Below are 20,517 nucleotides of genomic sequence, written 5' to 3'. Positions count from 1 at the left end.
TTAAAACCAAATAGGAGTGGCAACACAGTATCTCTTAACCTGGTTACTTTCTAGAAATCTGTGCATTTGTGTGGCAACAAAATTAGTGGCTGCTGTCATCTATTTGTTCTGATTTGATATTAAAACAATAAATGAATAAAGTATTCATTGACAACACACCGGCCTGTTTCCTGGTCTATTGTGACAAGGGGTGCTGGTGGAGGTGGGGTACGAGACGGGTTGGAGGCCTCCTTAAAAAATAATGTTGTTGCAATAATAAAAAGCGTTATATTGTGTGTCACGTTGATTGCAGAGGAAGGAGATCACTGACTTGCATGTGCCATATCATATATCGTGACATTGGATAGCCTGCCTAGACGGCAGTGGCAGATTCCTCGCCCTGGTTGGCACTGCAGTGTGGTATCCAGAGATTATTTAACAGGGGAGGGTCCATTGCTAAGAGACTATATGATAGGAGCATCGAACCAATGACATGCAGCGACAATGACAATGGTAGAATTTGACAGTTTGAAATCACTGTGCGGAGAAGAAACTGAAGTGTGACAAGAGCCCTTTGGATTTCGGGTGAGGTGGGAAATGATGTCATGGGAAATCTCTTCTGAAAACTTCTGGTGCTAGGTAGGGAGGGAGCACCCAGAACATAGAATGACAGACTGGATTGTAGGGTTCACAGCTTCCTGAGGTAAAGCACCCAAGAGGGATCCTTCCTCAGATGGAAATAGTGTGTGCATACAATTTAAAGAATGTGTTCATTCTGCTCAATCAATTTACACACACGTGTCATCTCTGTGGTGTTGAGTCTATTCATTGATCATGTTATGCATGCTATCCCTTAGCGGGACAAGCTCTTATGTGTTATGGTGTCATTAAATGCTAGGGTTCGTTCCAGCCCCACTTGTCATTTTCAACAGTAACACGCAGACGAGAGTTCCGTCTGCGAGGGTTTGTGCATACATCTCAAGTGGTCCATGTCATGCCCTTCTTGTGTTGAACATACAGGTGCCACACATGTTCTACCGACTCCCGAGGGTGCACCAGTACATACAAGAGACTCCATATGTCTGAGAGTAGCTCAGTTGCAAGTGCTAAAGGTGCTTTGATACAGCGGACGAAGCACATATCTTCTCTTTCACCTCCACCAGGCTACTGCCCCCAACCCCCACCTGTGCAAAGATTAAAAGGCCACTTGGCATGCCATGTTGGGTGTCAGAGCAATTGTCTCCGAGGGAATCAAGGAGATGTCCTACATCATCTTTGAGCTATCTTATGGCAAAAGAAGGTTAATTCCGGAAAATGTGGGATTAACTTCAACACCGACATAGTAGAAATACTGTCACTGTAGTACAAGTATTAGAACATCTCTAATTGAAAAGGTTTATCATGCAGGATTGTACAACAATATTCTATGTTGTGGGCACTGCTGTCAAGAGCATAAATGTCCCTTTTTCAAATGCAAATTAAGATGAAAAGGAGTAATCGAAGCAACATTATAATGGGCATTATGAAATATAAAGCGTACCTTCTGAGGCGCGTGCACTGCAACATCATTCTTTGGTAAACCCGTGCCAGACTGTGTGTTCTTATTAAGTCCTTTGTCAAGGGTGATAGTCTTGATGTTTGGCCCCGTGTTCTTAACTTTGCAGCTTTTCTGGTGAACTAGAAGGCGGTCGGGTGCAAACGAGCGTCCACAATTTGGACAGGGCACGAGTTGGCCCTTGAAGCTCTGCCAAGCAGCTTCATTCTGCTCCTCCTTGCTGATTTCTCCTCCCTGAGCAATTTGTGGCTTCTGTGGGACAGGCCTTCGCAGTTCCTTTGGTAGATCTTTATTCTCAGCTTTCCATTTTTCGAGGCATTTTGGCTCATGGATAGGCAGAGATTTGGTGCCGAATTCTCTACCACAAATGTAGCAAACAAGCGTTTTGGGCTTCAATGGGAGTTTCTGAGAACTGTAAAGACTCTTTTCAGTGGATGGGTCTTGCGTAGTATTGGTGCTACTTGACGGCATGGCGCCTAGTTTGGGATTGTTGCTTGACTTGAAAGTTGCTGTACTGCTCCCTCCCTTTGGCCTACAGCTCCGCTGGTGAACAATAAGACGATCGGGAAGAAATGTACGACCACAATTTTGGCAAGAGAGCAACTGAGCTTGCGAACTCTCCCGAGCGGCCTCATTGGCAGCGCTAACACTGGTTGAGCCGTCAGCAAGCGTCTCAGGTTTTTTTGGTTGTTTCCGTCTCAGATGCTTTGGGAGACTCTCATTTTCTGCATGCCATTTCTCCAGGCATTTGGGCTCGTGGATGGCGATTGATTGAGATCCAAACTCACGTCCACAAATGTAGCAAATTCGGAACCCAGGCCTCTTTGGTGGTATGACCGGTCGATTTGCCTGGTTGAGCGACATCTTTGTTTTGGAGCGCTTTACTAATGTTGCAGTTAGTGGCCTTATTTCTCTGCACTGCTTTTTAAATTCAGAATAGGCAGTCTCGACCCCGGTTTCTTTGTGGTCTGGTGCAGTACAGTTTGTGGGTAATATTGATGGCAAGATAGAGCGCACGTCAACAGTATTCGCTGCTGCAACCTTGCAGTGATATTGCTTGACTAGTTTCCCATTTGTTTTACTCAGAAAGGGAAACTCCATAAATGTTCACCCTGGTTTCATGTGGGGCTCCTATTGTCATCTCTGTGATCCTGGCATTGGGTGCCCTCTGCTTTTTTGGAAAAATTGCGGTTCAGTCCTCATCGCTAAGAGTGCCCAGGAATGCAGGGAAGACAAACGACTTTTAGGATTGATGTAGTCTTGTAATTTGGACACGTTTTAAAAGAGACTTTCAACTGGCGCCTGCCATTTTGACCTAGAAAGAAATGCACAAAAAGAGGATGTCTCTTTAAATTTGGTAACATCAGGGAAGCAATGATGCCCTCCACTATTGCCATTTTATTTACAGGATAGCCTAGCTGCACTTACAAAGACAGGCACAAGCTATTTCCTGTCCTTTGCTGTCCTAATGAATGAGTGAGATTACTCACATACTGTAGGCCATCAGTGTGGAAGGTGGTCCTCCGTCGACAAGTGTGCCAGATAACACAGCAATCAGTGGCAATGCGCCCACTCCCCCTTCAAGTGCCTTTTAGAGATTGTATGTTTCCCATCAGACATCCCACCGTCTCCTGAAAGCCCTCCCATATACTTACTCCTTTGCTTTCCCAGATCCATTCCGTCGCAAATCTTGCCCATTTTCTAGCTGCCCTTTGGCAATTTACAAAGGCTATCCTAGATCCTATACCCCTACTAATACCATGTCCATATCCTAGGGGCAACATGTTTGCACTCCTGGCTTGATCAACTTAATACATTAGCCAATATCTGACCAAAATGCATATCTGATGTATGCAACACTATATTGTCTTTACATTTCATAAATACACAGTGCTAAATAAAACCACAATACCACCCTTCACAGTATCTCCTTTGATGAAGTGGTTACATATCTTGGTTTTCATATACCCCATGTTAAGGCTATTTTAGGCAATGTCTAAAGGCATAAAGGCTTTACTTTGCTCTGTTCATGCCCAGAGAATTCATCTTTATATCATGCACACCAGATACACGCTAGTGAGGGTACAGTTCTAACATTGGGATTAACATATGTGAAATAAGTACAGTTATAGGAACCCGCTTTTATTATTCTTTAGTAAGGTGCATGCTAAGGACACCAGTAACAACACCTATAGCGCTTAAGTCTAGGCTCGAATATTAATCAGTAATGCCGGTCTAGAAATTCTCTTTAACATTTTGCATTCTTCGCAATACAGAAGTCAAAATGACTATGGAAAGGTGGATGATGAAACTCATCACCTTGCAGCCCACTGACACAAATCCTTCCCTATGTAACAATCCCACAATTCACCCCTGTTCCTTAGCTTGCCATTGGCAGTTTTTGACAGCTGAATCATACAACTTTGGTTTGGTGAAATTTAGAGAATCCTTCATGTAAAATCCCTGGTACAGTGGCCTTGAGTCAATCTCCTACAATGGTTTTAGTTATCTTAATAGACAATCACCTGTTCATTGTTCATAGGCACCCTTTTACAAAGCATGAACTCATTCCATGAAACATAGCAGGCTCACTTTGGGCTGGATGGATTGCTCTGGGGCCACACGCTCATTTTAGCAACAAGAATGTGCCGAGATACATGGGTTCGATAACCAGCCTCACGCTTAGACGCTGGAGGTTGGCATGTAGTGCTAGATAAATAACCAATTTAATTTTTTATTTTTAAATTCAGCCAAACTAGAGCAGTGGTGAGTGAGCTGCAAATGTGTATGAAGATGTCAACCCTTACATCTCTACTTCCCAAAGCCTTCTATGTTCCACTGCTTTGATTCCAACAAACTGCGGGTCAACCTCCTCACACATGCATCAGACATAAAGTGATAGTCATAGGCATACCACATCCATCCTGTATCCAATTTACTTTTAAGCAACTCCACCATTTCTGAAGAAAAAAAACTGTGATCCAGGGTCTTTAAAAATTAGTTACTGGGTGTTCTTCTCTAATGAACACACCATCGAAGATTTCGGCCGCCAAAGAAGTGGTAATTCCTGTTTTGAGTACCACTTCAGGTAATTCAGAAAATAAATCTGAGGAAAGTAACGCATAGTGGTTACTCGCTTCTCATGCCTGGGCTCAAAAGACACTCCAACAACAATGGCAAAAGACCAATGGGTTTACGTGGAATGTTGATGGGTGTTAACGCCCTATCAATGGTCCGAGCACGGTATGCATACTCCAATCATTCCTTCTATACTGGCATCTAGTCCCAGCAACCAGTATTCAGATCTCACTTGCCTCTTGACTTTGTCGATTCCTTCGACATTTCTTCTAACCCCTCAGAGCTGCAGGATTCATCCACTGCTGCAAAGGAACTTCCCTTAAAACCCCACCTTGTGCATAATTCTTTGCAACCCTTTGATTCCTCTCTCATCCATGATGCAGTGCATCAACCCAAATCTCAAATATTGTATCACTGAACAAGACCCAAAACATCAAACTTGATCCAAACTTGCATTTTCTGAGGGTAAAATCATACCAAAGCTTACATATGGTCTGGAACTTTAAGGGAATTTCACCTCTAAAGTGCTGGATCTTATCGAGGCCAGATTCTGGTGTAAAGTACTAAAGGTCCCCAATGCGATTCCCCTGGCTGCCATCAGATTTGATTTGGGTACAGTCTCCTTAAGAGCCCGAGTTAAATGGTGTATGCTTGAATTATTGGCAACTTTGAGTTCACTGTCCCCTGGCACAGCATATGAAGTTATGGGCCAGGCAGTTGGACCCCAAGTAATTCTCCTTTTTATTCCCACATCCTGGCTGATTTTGGCAGAAAATGCAAAACACTATTATCCTAATTATCTGCGAATGTTGACATACTTAAGGCGAATCATACTAAAGTTAAGAGGACTCTGATGGATCATGATTGGATTACCATGAATGAAATGTCCCATTCCTACCCATCGATTATTCATTTGGCCTATGAGCACACCAAACGGGGGCAGCTTTCCAACATGCTCACTTTGTTTCAGTCTCGTATCCATAGGTTTATACTGATGAGATTTCACTGGAATTTCCTCCCAACAAGGGAAATTTAACTTAGGAAAATGCTTATCTCTGCTAGTGACAGTGGCTGTAGATTCTGTAATGCACCGGATGAAAATTTTAAGCACTTTCTTTTATTTTGTAATGGCCTAACAGATCGTAGAATGAAATTCATGGGAAGATTCAGGTTACTAACTTTATGCTGAGTAACAAAACCTTGTGGTGGAGATGTCTAAACTCCCAGAATACTGAGGAAGGCCTTGTGATATCAGCATTTATTAAGAGTATGGATTTGAATTAGCTCATGCGATTGTTCTGTTATTATTTTTCTTCATGTTCTATTTATATTGTTGGATGACATTTCACATTAATTTATCAGCATTATGTATTAATATGCAACGTCTTATTTTTCACTTGTCTGATGACATTTGTTTTATTTGAACTATTTGTAAAGGTTTTTTCTTAAACCGTAGAAACAAAAAAAAAAGACTTCCCAATAGTCCAGCATCAAATCTGTTGGAATACCAGCAAAAGGAAGGCACTTGCAAGCCGATTCATGGAATAAATGTGCGCCGAAAATCCCGGCGCAGAGGGGCCAATGCGTGCGCTGCGCCGAAAATCAGCGCAAAGCGCAGGGAAACCAGCGCACGTCGATTCATGGAAGTCCCTGCGCAAGAAAAGCAGAGGACGTGCGCGGAAAAAACGCGCGGCGCAGGCCGGCGCACAGGTCAACCAACGTCGTGCGCCACGGCCACTGCGCCATCACTCCGAGCGCAGCGCACAGCTCTAAAGTAGGCGGAACACAGGGCGGGACACTCGGAATGGGGAATAAAATGGGGCACAACACTCGGAATGGGGAAGAATGTGGGCGGCACGGGGAAAGTTCAGGAGGCAAGTGCGCGGAACGCCCACACGCTCGCATACAACACGTATTCATGGAATAGAATAGGGCAAAAAAGCGCACGCTCAAAGCAGCGCACAGGCACAAACAGGCACAAACACGACCGCCACAAGAAAGCAGGCGGTAGCGTGTCTGCGCCTGCAAGAAATGTGCGCTAAAAGGCGCGCCAACAAATAGCACCTATATACAGACATGACCAATGTACAATACTGTTGCCCTCCTGGACAAATGACGTACAAAGGGGTACCCACAAACACAGACACGCGCAGAGAGAAAAAATAAACGTGTGCGTGCATACCGGGGTGCGCGTCAAGTTCCACACGCGATATGGGCTGGGCGGGTACGTGGATTGCAGGGGTGCGCGGGAAGTTCCACACGCGATATGGCAGGGAACGTGGATTCGAGGGGTGCGCGGGAAGTTGCACACGCGAAATGGGCGGGTACGTGGATTTCAGGGGCGCGCGGGAAGTCCCACACGCGATATGGCAGGGAACGTGGATTCGAGGGGTGCGCGGGAAGTTGCACACGCGATATGGCAGGGAACGTGGATTCGAGGGGTGCGCGGGAAGTTGCACACGCGAAATGGCCGGGTACGTGGATTTCAGGGGCGCGCGGGAAGTCCCACACGCGATATGGCAGGGAACGTGGATTCGAGGGGTGCGCGGGAAGTTGCACACGCGAAATGGCCGGGTACGTGGATTGCAGGAGTGCGCGGGAAGTTGCACACGCGATATGGCCGGGTACGTGGTTTTCAGGGGCGCGCGGGAAGTTCCACACGCGATATGGCCGGGTACGTGGATTTCTGGGGCGCGCGGGAAGTTCCACACGCGATATGGCAGGGAACGTGGATTCGAGGGGTGCGCGGGAAGTTGCACACGCGAAATGGCCGGGTACGTGGTTTTCAGGGGCGCGCGGGAAGTTCCACACGCGATATGGCCGGGTACGTGGATTTCTGGGGCGCGCGGGAAGTTCCACACGCGATATGGCAGGGAACGTGGATTCGAGGGGTGCGCGGGAAGTTGCACACGCGAAATGGCCGGGTACGTGGATTGCAGGAGTGCGCTGGAAGTTGCACACGCGAAATGGCCGGGTACGTGGATTTCTGGGGCGCGCGGGAAGTTCCACACGCGATATGGCAGGGAACGTGGATTTGAGGGGTGAGCGGGAAGTTGCACACGCGAAATGGCCGGGTACGTGGTTTTCAGGGGCGCGCGGGAAGTTCCACACGCGATATGGCCGGGTACGTGGATTTCTGGGGCGCGCGGGAAGTTCCACACGCGATATGGCAGGGAACGTGGATTCGAGGGGTGCGCGGGAAGTTGCACACGCGAAATGGCCGGGTACGTGGTTTTCAGGGGCGCGCGGGAAGTTCCACACGCGATATGGCCGGGTACGTGGATTGCAGGAGTGCGCTGGAAGTTGCACAGCGAAATGGCCGGGTACGTGGATTTCTGGGGCGCGCGGGAAGTTCCACACGCGATATGGCAGGGAACGTGGATTTGAGGGGTGAGCGGGAAGTTGCACACGCGATTTGGCTGTGAGCTCCCAGGCATTACCTGTACACCCTCCACGGCCCCTGCAGGCAGCACACACCACAGGGAACTACCCTGCACACCTGCTCATGTCTCCCACCACCCCCACCCCCAGCACTGTGGGCAACCTGCCAGCAGGCCCCCACCCATGGCCAACCCATGTCTCCCACCACCCCCACCCCCAGCACTGTGGGGAACCTGCCAGCAGGCCCCCACCCATGGCCAACCCATGTCTCCCACCACCCCCACCCCCAGCACTGTGGGGAACCTGCCAGCAGGCCCCCACCCATGGCCAACCCATGTCTCCCACCACCCCCAGCACTGTGGGGAACCTGCCAGCAGGCCCCCACCCATGGCCAACCCATGTCTCCCACCACCCCCACCCCCAGCACTGTGGGGAACCTGCCAGCAGGCCCCCACCCATGGCCAACCCATGTCTCCCACCACCCCCACCCCCAGCACTGTGGGGAACCTGCCAGCAGGCCCCCACCCATGGCCAACCCATGTCTCCCACCACCCCCACCCCCAGCACTGTGGGCAACCAGCCAGCAGGCCCCCACCCATGGCCAACCCATGTCTCCCACCACCCCCAGCACTGTGGGGAACCTGCCAGCAGGCCCCCACCCATGGCCAACCCATGTCTCCCACCACCCCCACCCCCAGCACTGTGGGGAACCTGCCAGCAGGCCCCCACCCATGGCCAACCCATGTCTCCCACCACCCCCACCCCTAGCACTGTGGGGAACCTGCCAGCAGGCCCCCACCCATGGCCAACCCATGTCTCCCACCACCCCCACCCCCAGCACTGTGGGGAACCTGCCAGCAGGCCCCCACCCATGGCCAACCCATGTCTCCCACCACCCCCACCCCTAGCACTGTGGGGAACCTGCCAGCAGGCCCCCACCCATGGCCAACCCATGTCTCCCACCACCCCCAACCCCCCATCCACCTGGGGCACCCTCCACCAGGCCCCCACCCATGTCCCCCTGGCCCCTGGTCCTGACGATACACAATAATGGCAGTAATGACCAGCATACCCAGCACAAACACCCAGGCAAGGATTGCATGCACCCACATAGTGAATGCAATCACATGACACAACCCCAAAGGCAAGTAAGCAAAAGAACACATGTCCGCCACACACACATACACAATGGGTGCAAGTCAATGTCAAAACCCATATCATGGCATGTAAGAAACCAAAGAAAAAATGACACAAGTGTAAGATAATATCAAAATGTATTAAAAAATAAAAATAAAGTAAACTCTGACAACTATCTGGTAAAGCAAATAAAAGGTCCATGTCCGGGAACAAAAATGAGAAACCAAAAAACAAAGGATAGAAAAATGAATAGATTTTGTCCAAAGTAAACACATGTAGAATGAAATGAAAGATAAACCATTACGACATGGTGTGACCAATATGAAAGTTAAAAAATTTATCTCACAAAAAATAACTATATTTACAGGATTGTTCAAGGGTCCATGAGCCCAACACCACAAATTAAACCTAATACTAACTATTTAAAAAAATATGTACAAAGAAGTGGCCATTGTCCAAGCGGTCCAAAAAAAAAAAATTAAATAAAGGAAACCTAGCACTAACTAACTAAAAAACTATATACAAAGGCAGCGGGCTAGTCCTGCGGCTCACTTGGTGATGCTGGCCAGGGCATCCTCGAACTCCACGTCAATGTCCTGGAGGCGGGACTCAGTCCTGGCCCCGAGGTCTCGCAGGGACAACCCCATGTGCTCTCCAAATTCCCTGCGAGCCTCCTCGAGGCACTCAGCCCGCCTCAATGCCTGATGCATGGAGATCTCCGCCCTGGCCATGGCGAGCCGCTCCTCTTCCGCCCGCTGCCGCTCCGCACCTATCCGCTGGCCAAACTCCTCCCACACGGAACACACCGCCATGCCAGGGTTGCCCTGCCCTCCGGCCGATGCCTGCCCCTCCGATCTTGATGGCCCTGAGCCATGATGCCTCCCACGTCGAGCCCGCTGCTGCCTGCGACGCCACTGCCTCTGCCAGCACGACGGCATCCAGGCTGATGGTAACCACCGACGCCGTCGTGCACGTGCCCTGCCCGATGATGCCGGCACATCTTCCATCTGCTGGGGTCCACTTGCTGTGTCGTCCACCCCTGCTGGACCTCCGACTCCCAACTGTGGCAGGGATGGGATCCCCACCGAGCTGGCTGCATTGGTCGGGGCAGGTCCACAGGGGGCCATGGTGGCATCTGGGCCGGAAGACGGCAAGGAGAACGACTGGTGGATAGCCTGCACAGAGGAGGAGAGGGCCGTCAGATTGGCCAACACATGCAGGAACCCCCCGAACATGGCCGATCCCAATTGGGCCACGTCGGCACGGTGCACTTCGTGATGACGTGCGTGCTCCTCCCGGGAAGCACGCACGGCATCACGAATCACAGCCGTGCGCATCGCGACCCCAATCAGGACCTGCTCCACGCGGCCAGGGGTTCCCACGGCCGCAGGTGGAGGGGAGTCAGTTGACATGGACATCCCCTCTACCTGCGGACGGGCCTGGGACGGGGCATCCCTGCTGGTGCATGGTGGTGCACTCACAGGGTCAGGGACAGCGACATGCACAGGCCCCTCCACGGTGACCTGTGCTGCCTCCTGCCCCTGGCCCTGGACTGCACCACTTGCACCAGCAGGGATGCTCCCACCAGGGCCCATGTGTGCACCAGTGTCGGCCTCCTCCTCCTCTGTGCAAACCACCAACCTGGATGGCTCCTCACCGTCTCCCGCCGTAGCAGGCCCCTGTGGGGGCTCACCCACCCCTTCCGCTGCAGCCGTGGGGGCATCCCCGCCGCCTTGCTCCACAGCGCCGTCTCCGCCCTCTTCTTCACTAGCCGCTGCGTAGAGGGAGACAAAGAACACAAGCATCAGGCTACTGTACAATGGTCCCCTAGACAGGAAGCAATAGCAGATGAGCACCCCTGTCAAAGTACACTTCCATCATGTCCCTCCACAACACATGGGTCAGTCCAGGCAAAACACACACAGTAACAGGCATGGTGCATGCCATGCACATTTCCATGCATGTCCAATTGACTCTTGAAACATTCAATGAAATGTAACTCACATGCATCATGGCTCATGCATATCACATGCACACACTACACCTCAGTCACATCCATCTGGCCACAATCACACCAAACACAGGCAAAACAAGGGTAAGGTGGGTGCGTCACTGAATCTGTGCATTGTCACACACATGAGTCATGCATCCATGGCATGCACAAGTCACAGACATGCAGGTCAGGCACACAGACATGGCTACCATATATGTACCTGGCATCAGCACCCATCCTCACCCCCATCCATGTCCAGGTACAGAGACTGGCATGCTCTCATGTCCCAAATCTGCATAGTGCTCCCCATGCCGCATTTCTACACATGCAACAACCATGTGGGTCACACATCACTGGTCGCACATGCATTACCATGATGTCCCAGCACACATACATGCATACATGGCACATGGCACACATACAGGCAAGTATCATAGAACCAGCACACCGCAACATGCCCTGTCTCACACAGTGATGCTTGGACACTTACCGCTCAACTCCAGACGGGTCTCCCTCTCAAGGATCTGGGCGTGGAGCGCTGGGCGTACGCGTTCCAGGACCCTCTTCTGGATGGAACTCATGTGGCCCCGGCCCCCCTCCACGAGGCGCCGGGCCTTCACAAGGGTCCTGGACCTCAAGTCCTCCCAGCGCTTCTTGATCTTCAAGACGTTGCGGGTTGCCACCCCCTCCGCGTTGATGGCAACCACACAGTCGGCCCAGATCCTCTCCCGTCCTTCCTTGCTGGCGCGGGACGATCCAAAGAGGGCATCATACTGCCCCAGGACATGCTCCACCAGGACACCAACTTCGGTGGCAGTGAAGCTGGTGCCCCTCTGCCCCTCTGGCCTGGGGTTGCCACTGGTGCCAGATGTAGAAGTGCCCGACATGGCAACCCCAGAGGCAGGTGTGGGTGGGCAACTGGGTCCTGGGGCTGGGCTGTGGAGCGATGTAATCCCAGTTGGGAGTCTTCAGTTCCAGCAGGGGTGGACACAGCAACTGGACCCCTGCAGATGGCTGATGTGCAGGCACCAAATGGCAGGGCACGGTGGCAGCAGGCAGGCAGGCAGGCAGGCAGCAGCAGATAGCACGTGGGAGGCTGCTCAGGGCACTTGGGGGGCAGTAACTCGGCCTTCGGGGCAGGAGCGTGGTGTTCCGTGTGTTTTCGGGTGGCCAGCTTGATACGGAGTGATTTGGCACGTGAAATTCCTGCACGTCAGCGTGAAATCCGAGGAAAGGCCCTTAGCGCGTAAGTGCGTCAGCACGCATACGCGATTCTATTGGACCAGAGTCCCTCATCGCGTTAGCGCGTCTGACGTGATCCGCACGGGCGTTCCCCACTCAGCACGTGAAGACGGAGCACACGTGGAAATCCTGCACGTCAGAGTGTCATCGCGTGTAATTGGCCAAAAGTGCGCGTACACGCCATTGGCCTATGTACGTGTACTTCATCGCGTGTAATTGGCCAAAAGTGCGCGTACACGCCATTGGCCTATGTACGTGTATTTCATCGCATGTAATTGCCCAAAAGTGCGCGTACACGCCATTGGCCTATGTACGTGTATTTCAGGGGCGCGCGGCCACTTACACAGGCAAGTACGTCAGCGCACCTGTATGCCTGCAGCGTGGGAATTTCCACACGCGATTGGAGTGGGAACCCGATTCCAGGGGTGCGAGGCTCACACGCTGCCTACTACACGCGCAAGGCATTAATTTGCGCACTTTTCAATAAACAAGCCAGATGCCAGGATGAACATACCGTTCCTAGCAGCAGTGGCAGTGGGCTACCAAAGGAGGATGAGGAGGAGAGTCAGGGCCAGAATATTCACACCCAGAACCAGCCTATTCGGGATGCCTGATGACCAGGTGTATGGGAGGTACAGGTTTCCAGCACACATCATACTGGACCTGGTCAGTGAGTGGGAGGATGACCTCACATCACCCACCCTGTGCTCCCAAGCACTCAGCCCCCTGCAGAAGGTCCTGAATGTACTGCACTTCTTGGCCACTGGATCCTTTCAGCGGACAAGTGCCATAGTGGGTGGTGTGTCACAGGCCACGCAGTCACGCTGCCTACACCAGGTCTTGAACATCATCACTGCACGGCCTTCAGTCCGCAGGCACATATATCTCCCCAGGACTCATGCAGAAAGGCGGACGTGCATCCAGGAATTCTATGGTGTGGCTCAATTCCCCAAAGTGCTTGGTGCAATTGACTGCACACATGTGGCTCTACGTCCACCCAGGGCAACAGAGCACATCTATAGAAACCGCAAGCACTGGCATTCCATCAACGTCCAAGTTGTATGCAATGCCAAGGGAATCATCACATCAGTATATGCCAACTATCCAGGGTCCACCCACGACAGCTTCATCTACAGAATGTCTACCCTATGCCGGGACCTAGAGGCTGGCCAGCATGGAGATACATGGCTGCTTGGTGAGCATGAATGCCACTCCACATGCATGCATGTCAGATACTGGGTCATGACACAACACCACTAATGATACCCATCACCACCTCCGCAGGGGACAGTGCCTACCCTATCAGCCCCCACATGATGACCCCAATCCGGAACCCCACCACGCCACCCCAGGTAAGGTACAACACAGCCCACATTGCTACACGGGGCATAGTGGAGCGCACATTCGGAGTGCTCAAGTCACGCTTTCGCTCCCTTGACCGTTCTGGCGGGCAGCTGTTATATGCTCCCCGAATAGTGTGCAGGATCATAGTGGCAGCATGTGTCCTGCACAACGTTGCAACACGCCGGGGCCTGCCCGTGGACATGGTGGTGCCCCCACATCCACAACCACATGCACGCCCGCTGCGCATGGGAGGGGAAAGGGCACGGGGGGAGGCAGCCCGTACGCAACTGGTGGCCAACTTCTTCACCTAGGAATCACAGTGCTGGCTAGTGCACACTGCTCTGGCACATACCATCTGACAATCAATGATGACTCTACCTGACAATGTCTGAAAATTACTTGACAATGAACTGTCAGATACACATCAGCCTGAGATTGTTAACATGGAAGTGTCAATATGTGTGCACCCCTAGCTACACATACACCAGCTATGCATCACAACGCAAAGACACAACTCCATCAATCTAAAATGCATTGCCACAGGCGATTCACTACATGACAACATTGCCATGTCACCCACTCCCTTCACAGTCCCGCCACTGAGGACACCATGTCATGGTATGTGACAGCAAACAAACTGGCCATCACAACATGACACCAGTGTCACAAATAGCAGTGCCCCAAATGGAACATAGCCGCACTTGAGCAGCTAACCGCCCTGGAGCCACTACTACACACCTGTGTAAGAGTAATTTCTATCAAATTACACACCAACCCACCCTGAAGCCCACCCAAACAAGACACATTGCATGTAATCAATGGTAGTCTCATTACCTGATTCAGCTGGTATGTCCTCACCGTCCAGATGTACAGTGATGGCGCCATGCAAAAGTGTCAGTGCACATCTACCGACATGTAGTGTGACTCCAGAGAGTATGCCCTTGTGAAGATCTGTGTGAAATACCTGCAAAACATGAGCAACATATGTAAGTAGAGGCACATATCATACCATCATGCATAGTTAGGTGCAACAACAATGAACACTATGAATGTCTACACAGTATTGACTATGGACTGGCCAACAGCTCATGGGAGTCCAATGTCACCGTGTAATTTGCTGTCACTTGGGCACACCCTTTGCAAGCCCATGGAAAGGGAAGCAGGAGGGGTGTGGATGTCTGCTACCCAAGCATCGAAACCAAACTCAGGACAAGCCTGCATGTGCCCAGCCACAATACAGTGTATGCCCAGGTACCCACACAAGGCAACACTCTTGCAAAATAAAAATGAAAAAGAGAAAAAATGGCCATGAAAGGGCCGGCGGGGGGGGGGGGGCACCTATGAGGTCCGAGGACAGGATGCACGCCACAATCCACCTGTGTGGATCATGGGAAAGGAAAACACCCCATAGGCTCGTGGCCCACACGGCTACTCTGTTGTGGGAGATGAGTCGCTATGGCTCTGCCCAGACCCTGCAGCTGACTCTGGAGGTGGGGGAGCTGCCTCAGAAGATGGTGTGACAATGGGAGGCAGCCCACGCAAAGCACGAGTTTGCTCCTCCATGGCTGCAAGCAGGCGGGTCTGGTAGTTCTGGTTCTGGGTTATAATCATGCGGAGGTCCCCATGCAGTAACTCCCGGGATGACCTGACCTCCGCACGAGTTGCCTGCATCTCGGCCGAGAGCGTCCGTGTCAGACGCTCCAGCTGCTCCTCTGTCCTTCTATGGGATGAAGCCTCAAGCTCTAACAGGGTCGACCTGAGGTGACGGAGTTCTTCCCTCAGGGCTTCCCTGTGGCGCTGGGACTCCATGGAAAGTGATTCCCCCAGAGTCGCCAGTGCCGCCCGCCTGTCCATGTTGGACGCCAACATATCCTCCCTGTGTGCCTGGCAGATGGACTCTGTAGCCTGCTCCAGTCGCTCCATCAGCCTTTCTGGGGGGACAATGGAAGTGGCCACCCTATCCATGGCCTGTGCAATCATCTCGGATGATGCTGCCTGTTGGGTGGCCATACCGTAGATGGATTGCTCCCATACGGTATTGCCAGGTGGCATACGGCCACCACGTTGACGGGCACCACACCTGCCTGGGGCAAGGCGGACTGCGCCTTGCTGTGCCGGCAAGGCCTCAGGCTGCAGGACTGCATTCCCTCTCTGATCTGCAGCCCCAGGAACAGGATCAGAGATTGGGTGGTGTGGCCCTGCATCCGTAACCACCGGAGGCTGATCTGCCGACACTGACATCCCCATTGAGGCCAATGGCCTGGCTGCAGGTGGGTCGGACAGAGGAGATTCTCTCCCAAGAACACTCACCTGCGACTGCACATAGGTGTCATCCTCCGAGTCTACACCTGAATACTGCTCGGGGGAGGAACCCCCAGAGACACCCCTCGACAGCACGGCCTGCAGCACTTGTGGGTTTTCACCCACAAACACACCACGTCCCTCACTTGTGGTAGGTCGGCCCGGGTTGCCCTCCTGGGACGGCTCCACCACCACATCCCCAGCATCAACAAGTGCTTCGTCCCCTGCAAAGACATGAAAGAGAAAAATGGAAACAGGCATTAGCACCATGGCATGCAACAAGGGCTGATGAACAACATAGGCAGTAGTCCTACGACACATGTCCTACATGACTGGGAGTCCTCCTATGCATTCACCATCACTGGGTCTGTAGGGGAGGCTCAGGGCATACTATGTACTGATTGGAGAGCAACGCCTGCTCACCTTGATGCCTAGCACTGCCATCACACATTGGGCGGTGATTGCCATGTCAAAGGCACATGCCATCACACACATGGCATGTGACATAGCCACCAAGTGAAGAGGGAGAGGAGGGCTACTTTTTTGGATTTCAACCACTCTGGTCCTGACATTGCATCGTCACATCAATTAGTATACATGTTGTACATGGATCTGCTAGTCCAAATTGGCAACGATGCACAGTGCCTTGTCTACATCAACATAATGCAGTAAACATTGTGATTCCACCTCCCCAACACCTGTAACGGAATAATTTTGCATTCGTGAAGCACCGGTCAAGTAATGTTTGTAGGTGCAGCGGAGCACTGAGGGGTGGTGGGGCAGAAGGGGATGCCAGTCAACAATACTACTGGTGCTGGTGTCATTCATGTCACGCAAGTGCAGGGGTGGGTGGCACAATGAAGTGCAAGGGGGAGTGGCGGCTGGAAGTGCTGTACAAGGTAAGTAGGACTTGACGTCAAGGGCAGATGGTGTTAGGCGCAGACAAGTGCTGGGGGGGTGGCCTATAGGGGTACAGAGACAATCATGCTGTGCTGTGGGCTCGGAGGGGACAGGGGAGGTACACACTGCCTCTGGCTCGGCAAGGTCCTTTCAGATTTCTATGTGTCCTGCAGAGTTGTCACATGCCGCAGATATGTGCCCTTGGATTGGGGATCTCATCTTGGTGAGAAGGGTGAGGCGCTATTGCCTTTGGAGCATGTGGCAGGCCAGTTTGCCAGAGGATGGCCATGATGCAGGACATTCCCTCTCTGCCACCCGGCACCTGTGGTTTGGGTTCCCAAGATCCGAGTCATGCCAGGACTCTGCATTGGCATGGGGCTTCAGACAGGTGGTCATGACCGTGGCTAAGACATCCAGTGTACCTGACATGGAGTGGAGCATGGAGTGGGCCCTGTCAGGATGGGAGTGAGCCTAAGGGGGAGCTGGATGGGGGGGACATTTTGGCAGCATGAGCCTCGACTGACACACACTTCATGGGTCGGAATACCAAGAAGGTGTGTGACAGTGGTGAGGGTGGCTTTGCCTGTGGGGTGTTGAGGGTGAGCTGGGAGGAGAGGAGAATGTGATCACTCCAGGAGAGAGGAGTGCAGAGATGGACGGAGAGGGGAAAGTCAGATGAGATCAGAGCATCAAGAGTGTGCCCTGCAGAATGAGTAGGGACAGACGGGAGTCTAGAGGGTGAGAGGGAGTTGCTGAGGTCACAGAAAGGTCACGTGGGGGCGTCAACAGGCATGCAGGTGGATGCGTACCGCACCAAGGATGAGGAATTCTGTGTCTGGGGACATGAGTGAGGAGGAGAGGTGAGGACACTCAGAAAGGAAGTAGTACATTTGACCAGTTTTCCCAGACACAGTACGCACTGTTTGAGAATGTCAAGGTGTGGTGGACAGAAACCTCACACAAGCCATTCCAGAGTGGAGTAGGTCTAAGTAGGTGTGACAGTGGCAGGAATACCCTCAGGGAAGCCAAGGGCACACCCCCCCTGCACAGTAGTGGCGGGCCAAGGAGAGGGTCAAGGATGCAGACAGAGCTGGCCGTCAGACATGTTTCCATGAGACCAAGGATGTCAAGGTGCATAACCTCATGTAAGTGACAGTTATCGGAGGAATGCCTGATGCAGCCGCAGTGAAAGGAGTGTAATTGTGGAGGAGGTTGACAGCCTTGTAGGACTTACGGGGAGTGCTAGAGATCAGAGGTGCCGCATGTGTAGGAGTTGGAGTGGGAGGCGGAGAAGGTTCATGGGAGGGTGCAGGGAGGCAGTGCAGGATTGATGAGGAGAGAGGAGGGGGGACAGCAGGAGAGGTAAGGAAGTTGATGAGATGTGGGTAGCATTTCTCAAGGAGATTGAGGTTGGCCTAAGGGCCTTGGACTGAGACGCTCCCATTACCATGCACATCAATAGTGGTATCTGAGGATTGGAAGGAGGCCAGGAGTACACCCCAACGGGTCCCACCTATGATGGTGGAAGAGGAGCAAGGAGAGAGGACAGGGACCATGTGAAGGGTCTATGGGACAGGCAAAGGCATGTATGAGCAGATGTCAGTGAGAGTTAGCTTAGAGTAGGCTCAGATGCACTGGTCAGCAATAGGGTGGGTCGCATTGGAGGGCAGGCTGCCCTCATTTGACTTTTGGCAAGCAGGTGTCGTGCGTAGGGCACGATGGTCTGAACTGTAGAAGTCATGGAAGATAGACCATGAAGAGCAGCATGGAGTGTGAGGGAATGGGGCTCGAAACCAGACGGTACCAAAGGACCCAGGAAGGAGGTGGATGTCAAGGCTACATCCACAGTATGACTGCATGTTGGTAGGCATTTATATACAGAGGACGCATTAGCATGTGGTATCATTGCATGTCAGGCATGTGAAGATGAAACTTTAATGGCTGGGGGAAAGGAGAGGAATGGTATGTAAGACATCAGATGAATAGACAGGGGAGTATGAGCAACAATGTAGTGACAAAATTACTAATCAAGGGCAACTTCCATGGTGTTGGCCCATATGTGCACTGTTGCCAGTAGGGATAGTGCTGTGGCCAGATGGTGTTGCACTGAACATACTGGATGAGGCACATGGGTGCCACTATCAACTCTGCCACACACCCCCTTGACAGGCACCCAACATGAATGCTTCACACACACACCATGCACATGGATAATACACACATGCATGTGCACTCACCGGATGATGCCTCGTAATCAGGGAGGTCTCCCACACCTTGGAGTTGTCCCTCGGTGACGTAGGATCCAGCTACGGACTCGTGTGGTGTGAGTTCTATTTCCTGTGCTGGGAACCCACCTCCAGTCACCAAGGTTGCGGCATGACTTGAGGCCAGCTTATCCTTTGCCCTGCGCTTAAGGTCATTCCAGCGCTTCTGGCAATCACTAGCTGTGCGCCTCACTACTCCAAGGGCACTTATTCTGTCAGCAATGGTCTGCCAGTGTGCCTGGCGTCTGGCATGTGTGGTCTTGGACCCTGCAACGATGACCATTTCCCTATCATGATCTGACACATACTGAACAAGTGCATTAAGTTCGGCGTCTGTGAAGCTTGGCTTCCTTGATGGGCCGGACTGTGCAGCCGTGTCTGGGGCATCAGCCTGTGCCGGACGTGCACTCTTCCTCTTGCGCTTGGAAGGGGGTGGGGATCCAGAGTGTCCTACGCCGCTGTGGACACTAGGGGCAGGAGCCGTGGTGGACTCTGTACTGGGTGTGTGTGATTGCCCACTCAGCATGGGAGTAGGTGCAGGCATTGGGGGTAGTGGGATGGGGTCAGGCCTGATCTGAGGTGCATGAACTAGGACCGACACAGTCTTGGCAGGGTGTATGAGAGGTGGGGTGGATTGAGCCACACCCTGGCTACGGGGGCCAGCAGATGACCTATCTGGCATAGATGCGCGTGCCCTGATGACACCAATGTGCACCGGTGCACGTGCAGTGGACCTGCTGACCTGGATGTCAGCGATGGAATCACCCTCGGACAGGTCTGGTGCCACAATGGCCTGGTCCGACATGGGCTGATCAGGGTTGGTATCAGCCACATGACTCTCAACTGGGGGGGGGGGGGGGCATGGGTGTCCCTGACTGTTCCTCCAGACTGGGGGGAACAGGGGCGCCCTGCAAGTCACAACCACGTCCCCTGTTGGATCCTCCACGGCCACCACGTGTGGCTCGGCCACCTTTGCCACCCTTACGGCTTGCACGCCTCCCAACCATGGCACTGATGGTATTGTGCGTATGGGAGTGGGTGTGCACAATTGTCCTGGGCAATTGGGTGTCAAAGGGGTTGGGTACCAGATGGTATTCGTACCCTAGTGCAGTGGCAAGGCTATATGACACCCCTGGGGAAAGATGACGGGTCACGCAACGCACAGGCACCCCAAAAAAGTTAAGGAACGTGCACAATACCCCTCCTAGACCACGTGTGCTGATGGAAAACCCTGCACTACGCTGTGGCATCCAGTAACACAATGAACGTATGCGTGTCACACGCGGCCTAGATTGACCTCTGAAGGGGTAGGCTACACACGGGGCAAGCACAGATGTTAGATA

The 20,517-nt window shown here is 52.3% G+C and overlaps 1 protein-coding gene across 2 annotated transcripts in view; it reads right to left on the bottom strand.

Annotated features, from left to right (window-relative positions):
- LOC138510112 (zinc finger protein 474-like) overlaps positions 1–20,517 on the bottom strand; it is a 435,594-nt gene that overhangs the window by 349,468 nt on the left and 65,609 nt on the right. For both annotated transcript variants that reach the window (XM_069625569.1, XM_069625568.1), the window contains exon 2: positions 1,520–2,849. In XM_069625569.1, coding sequence (XP_069481670.1) covers positions 1,520–2,635 — 1,116 coding nt within the window. In that variant the 5' untranslated portion in view covers positions 2,636–2,849. The remainder of the gene's footprint in view (positions 1–1,519; positions 2,850–20,517) is intronic.

The sequence above is a fragment of the Ambystoma mexicanum genome, chromosome 6p, assembly GCF_040938575.1.
Source record: "Ambystoma mexicanum isolate Mex_15411 chromosome 6p, UKY_AmexF1_1, whole genome shotgun sequence".
In the NCBI taxonomy this organism is placed as follows: domain Eukaryota; kingdom Metazoa; phylum Chordata; class Amphibia; order Caudata; family Ambystomatidae; genus Ambystoma; species Ambystoma mexicanum.
Note: the sequence above shows the minus strand (reverse complement) of the source record. Positions and strands in the feature narration are given on the sequence as shown.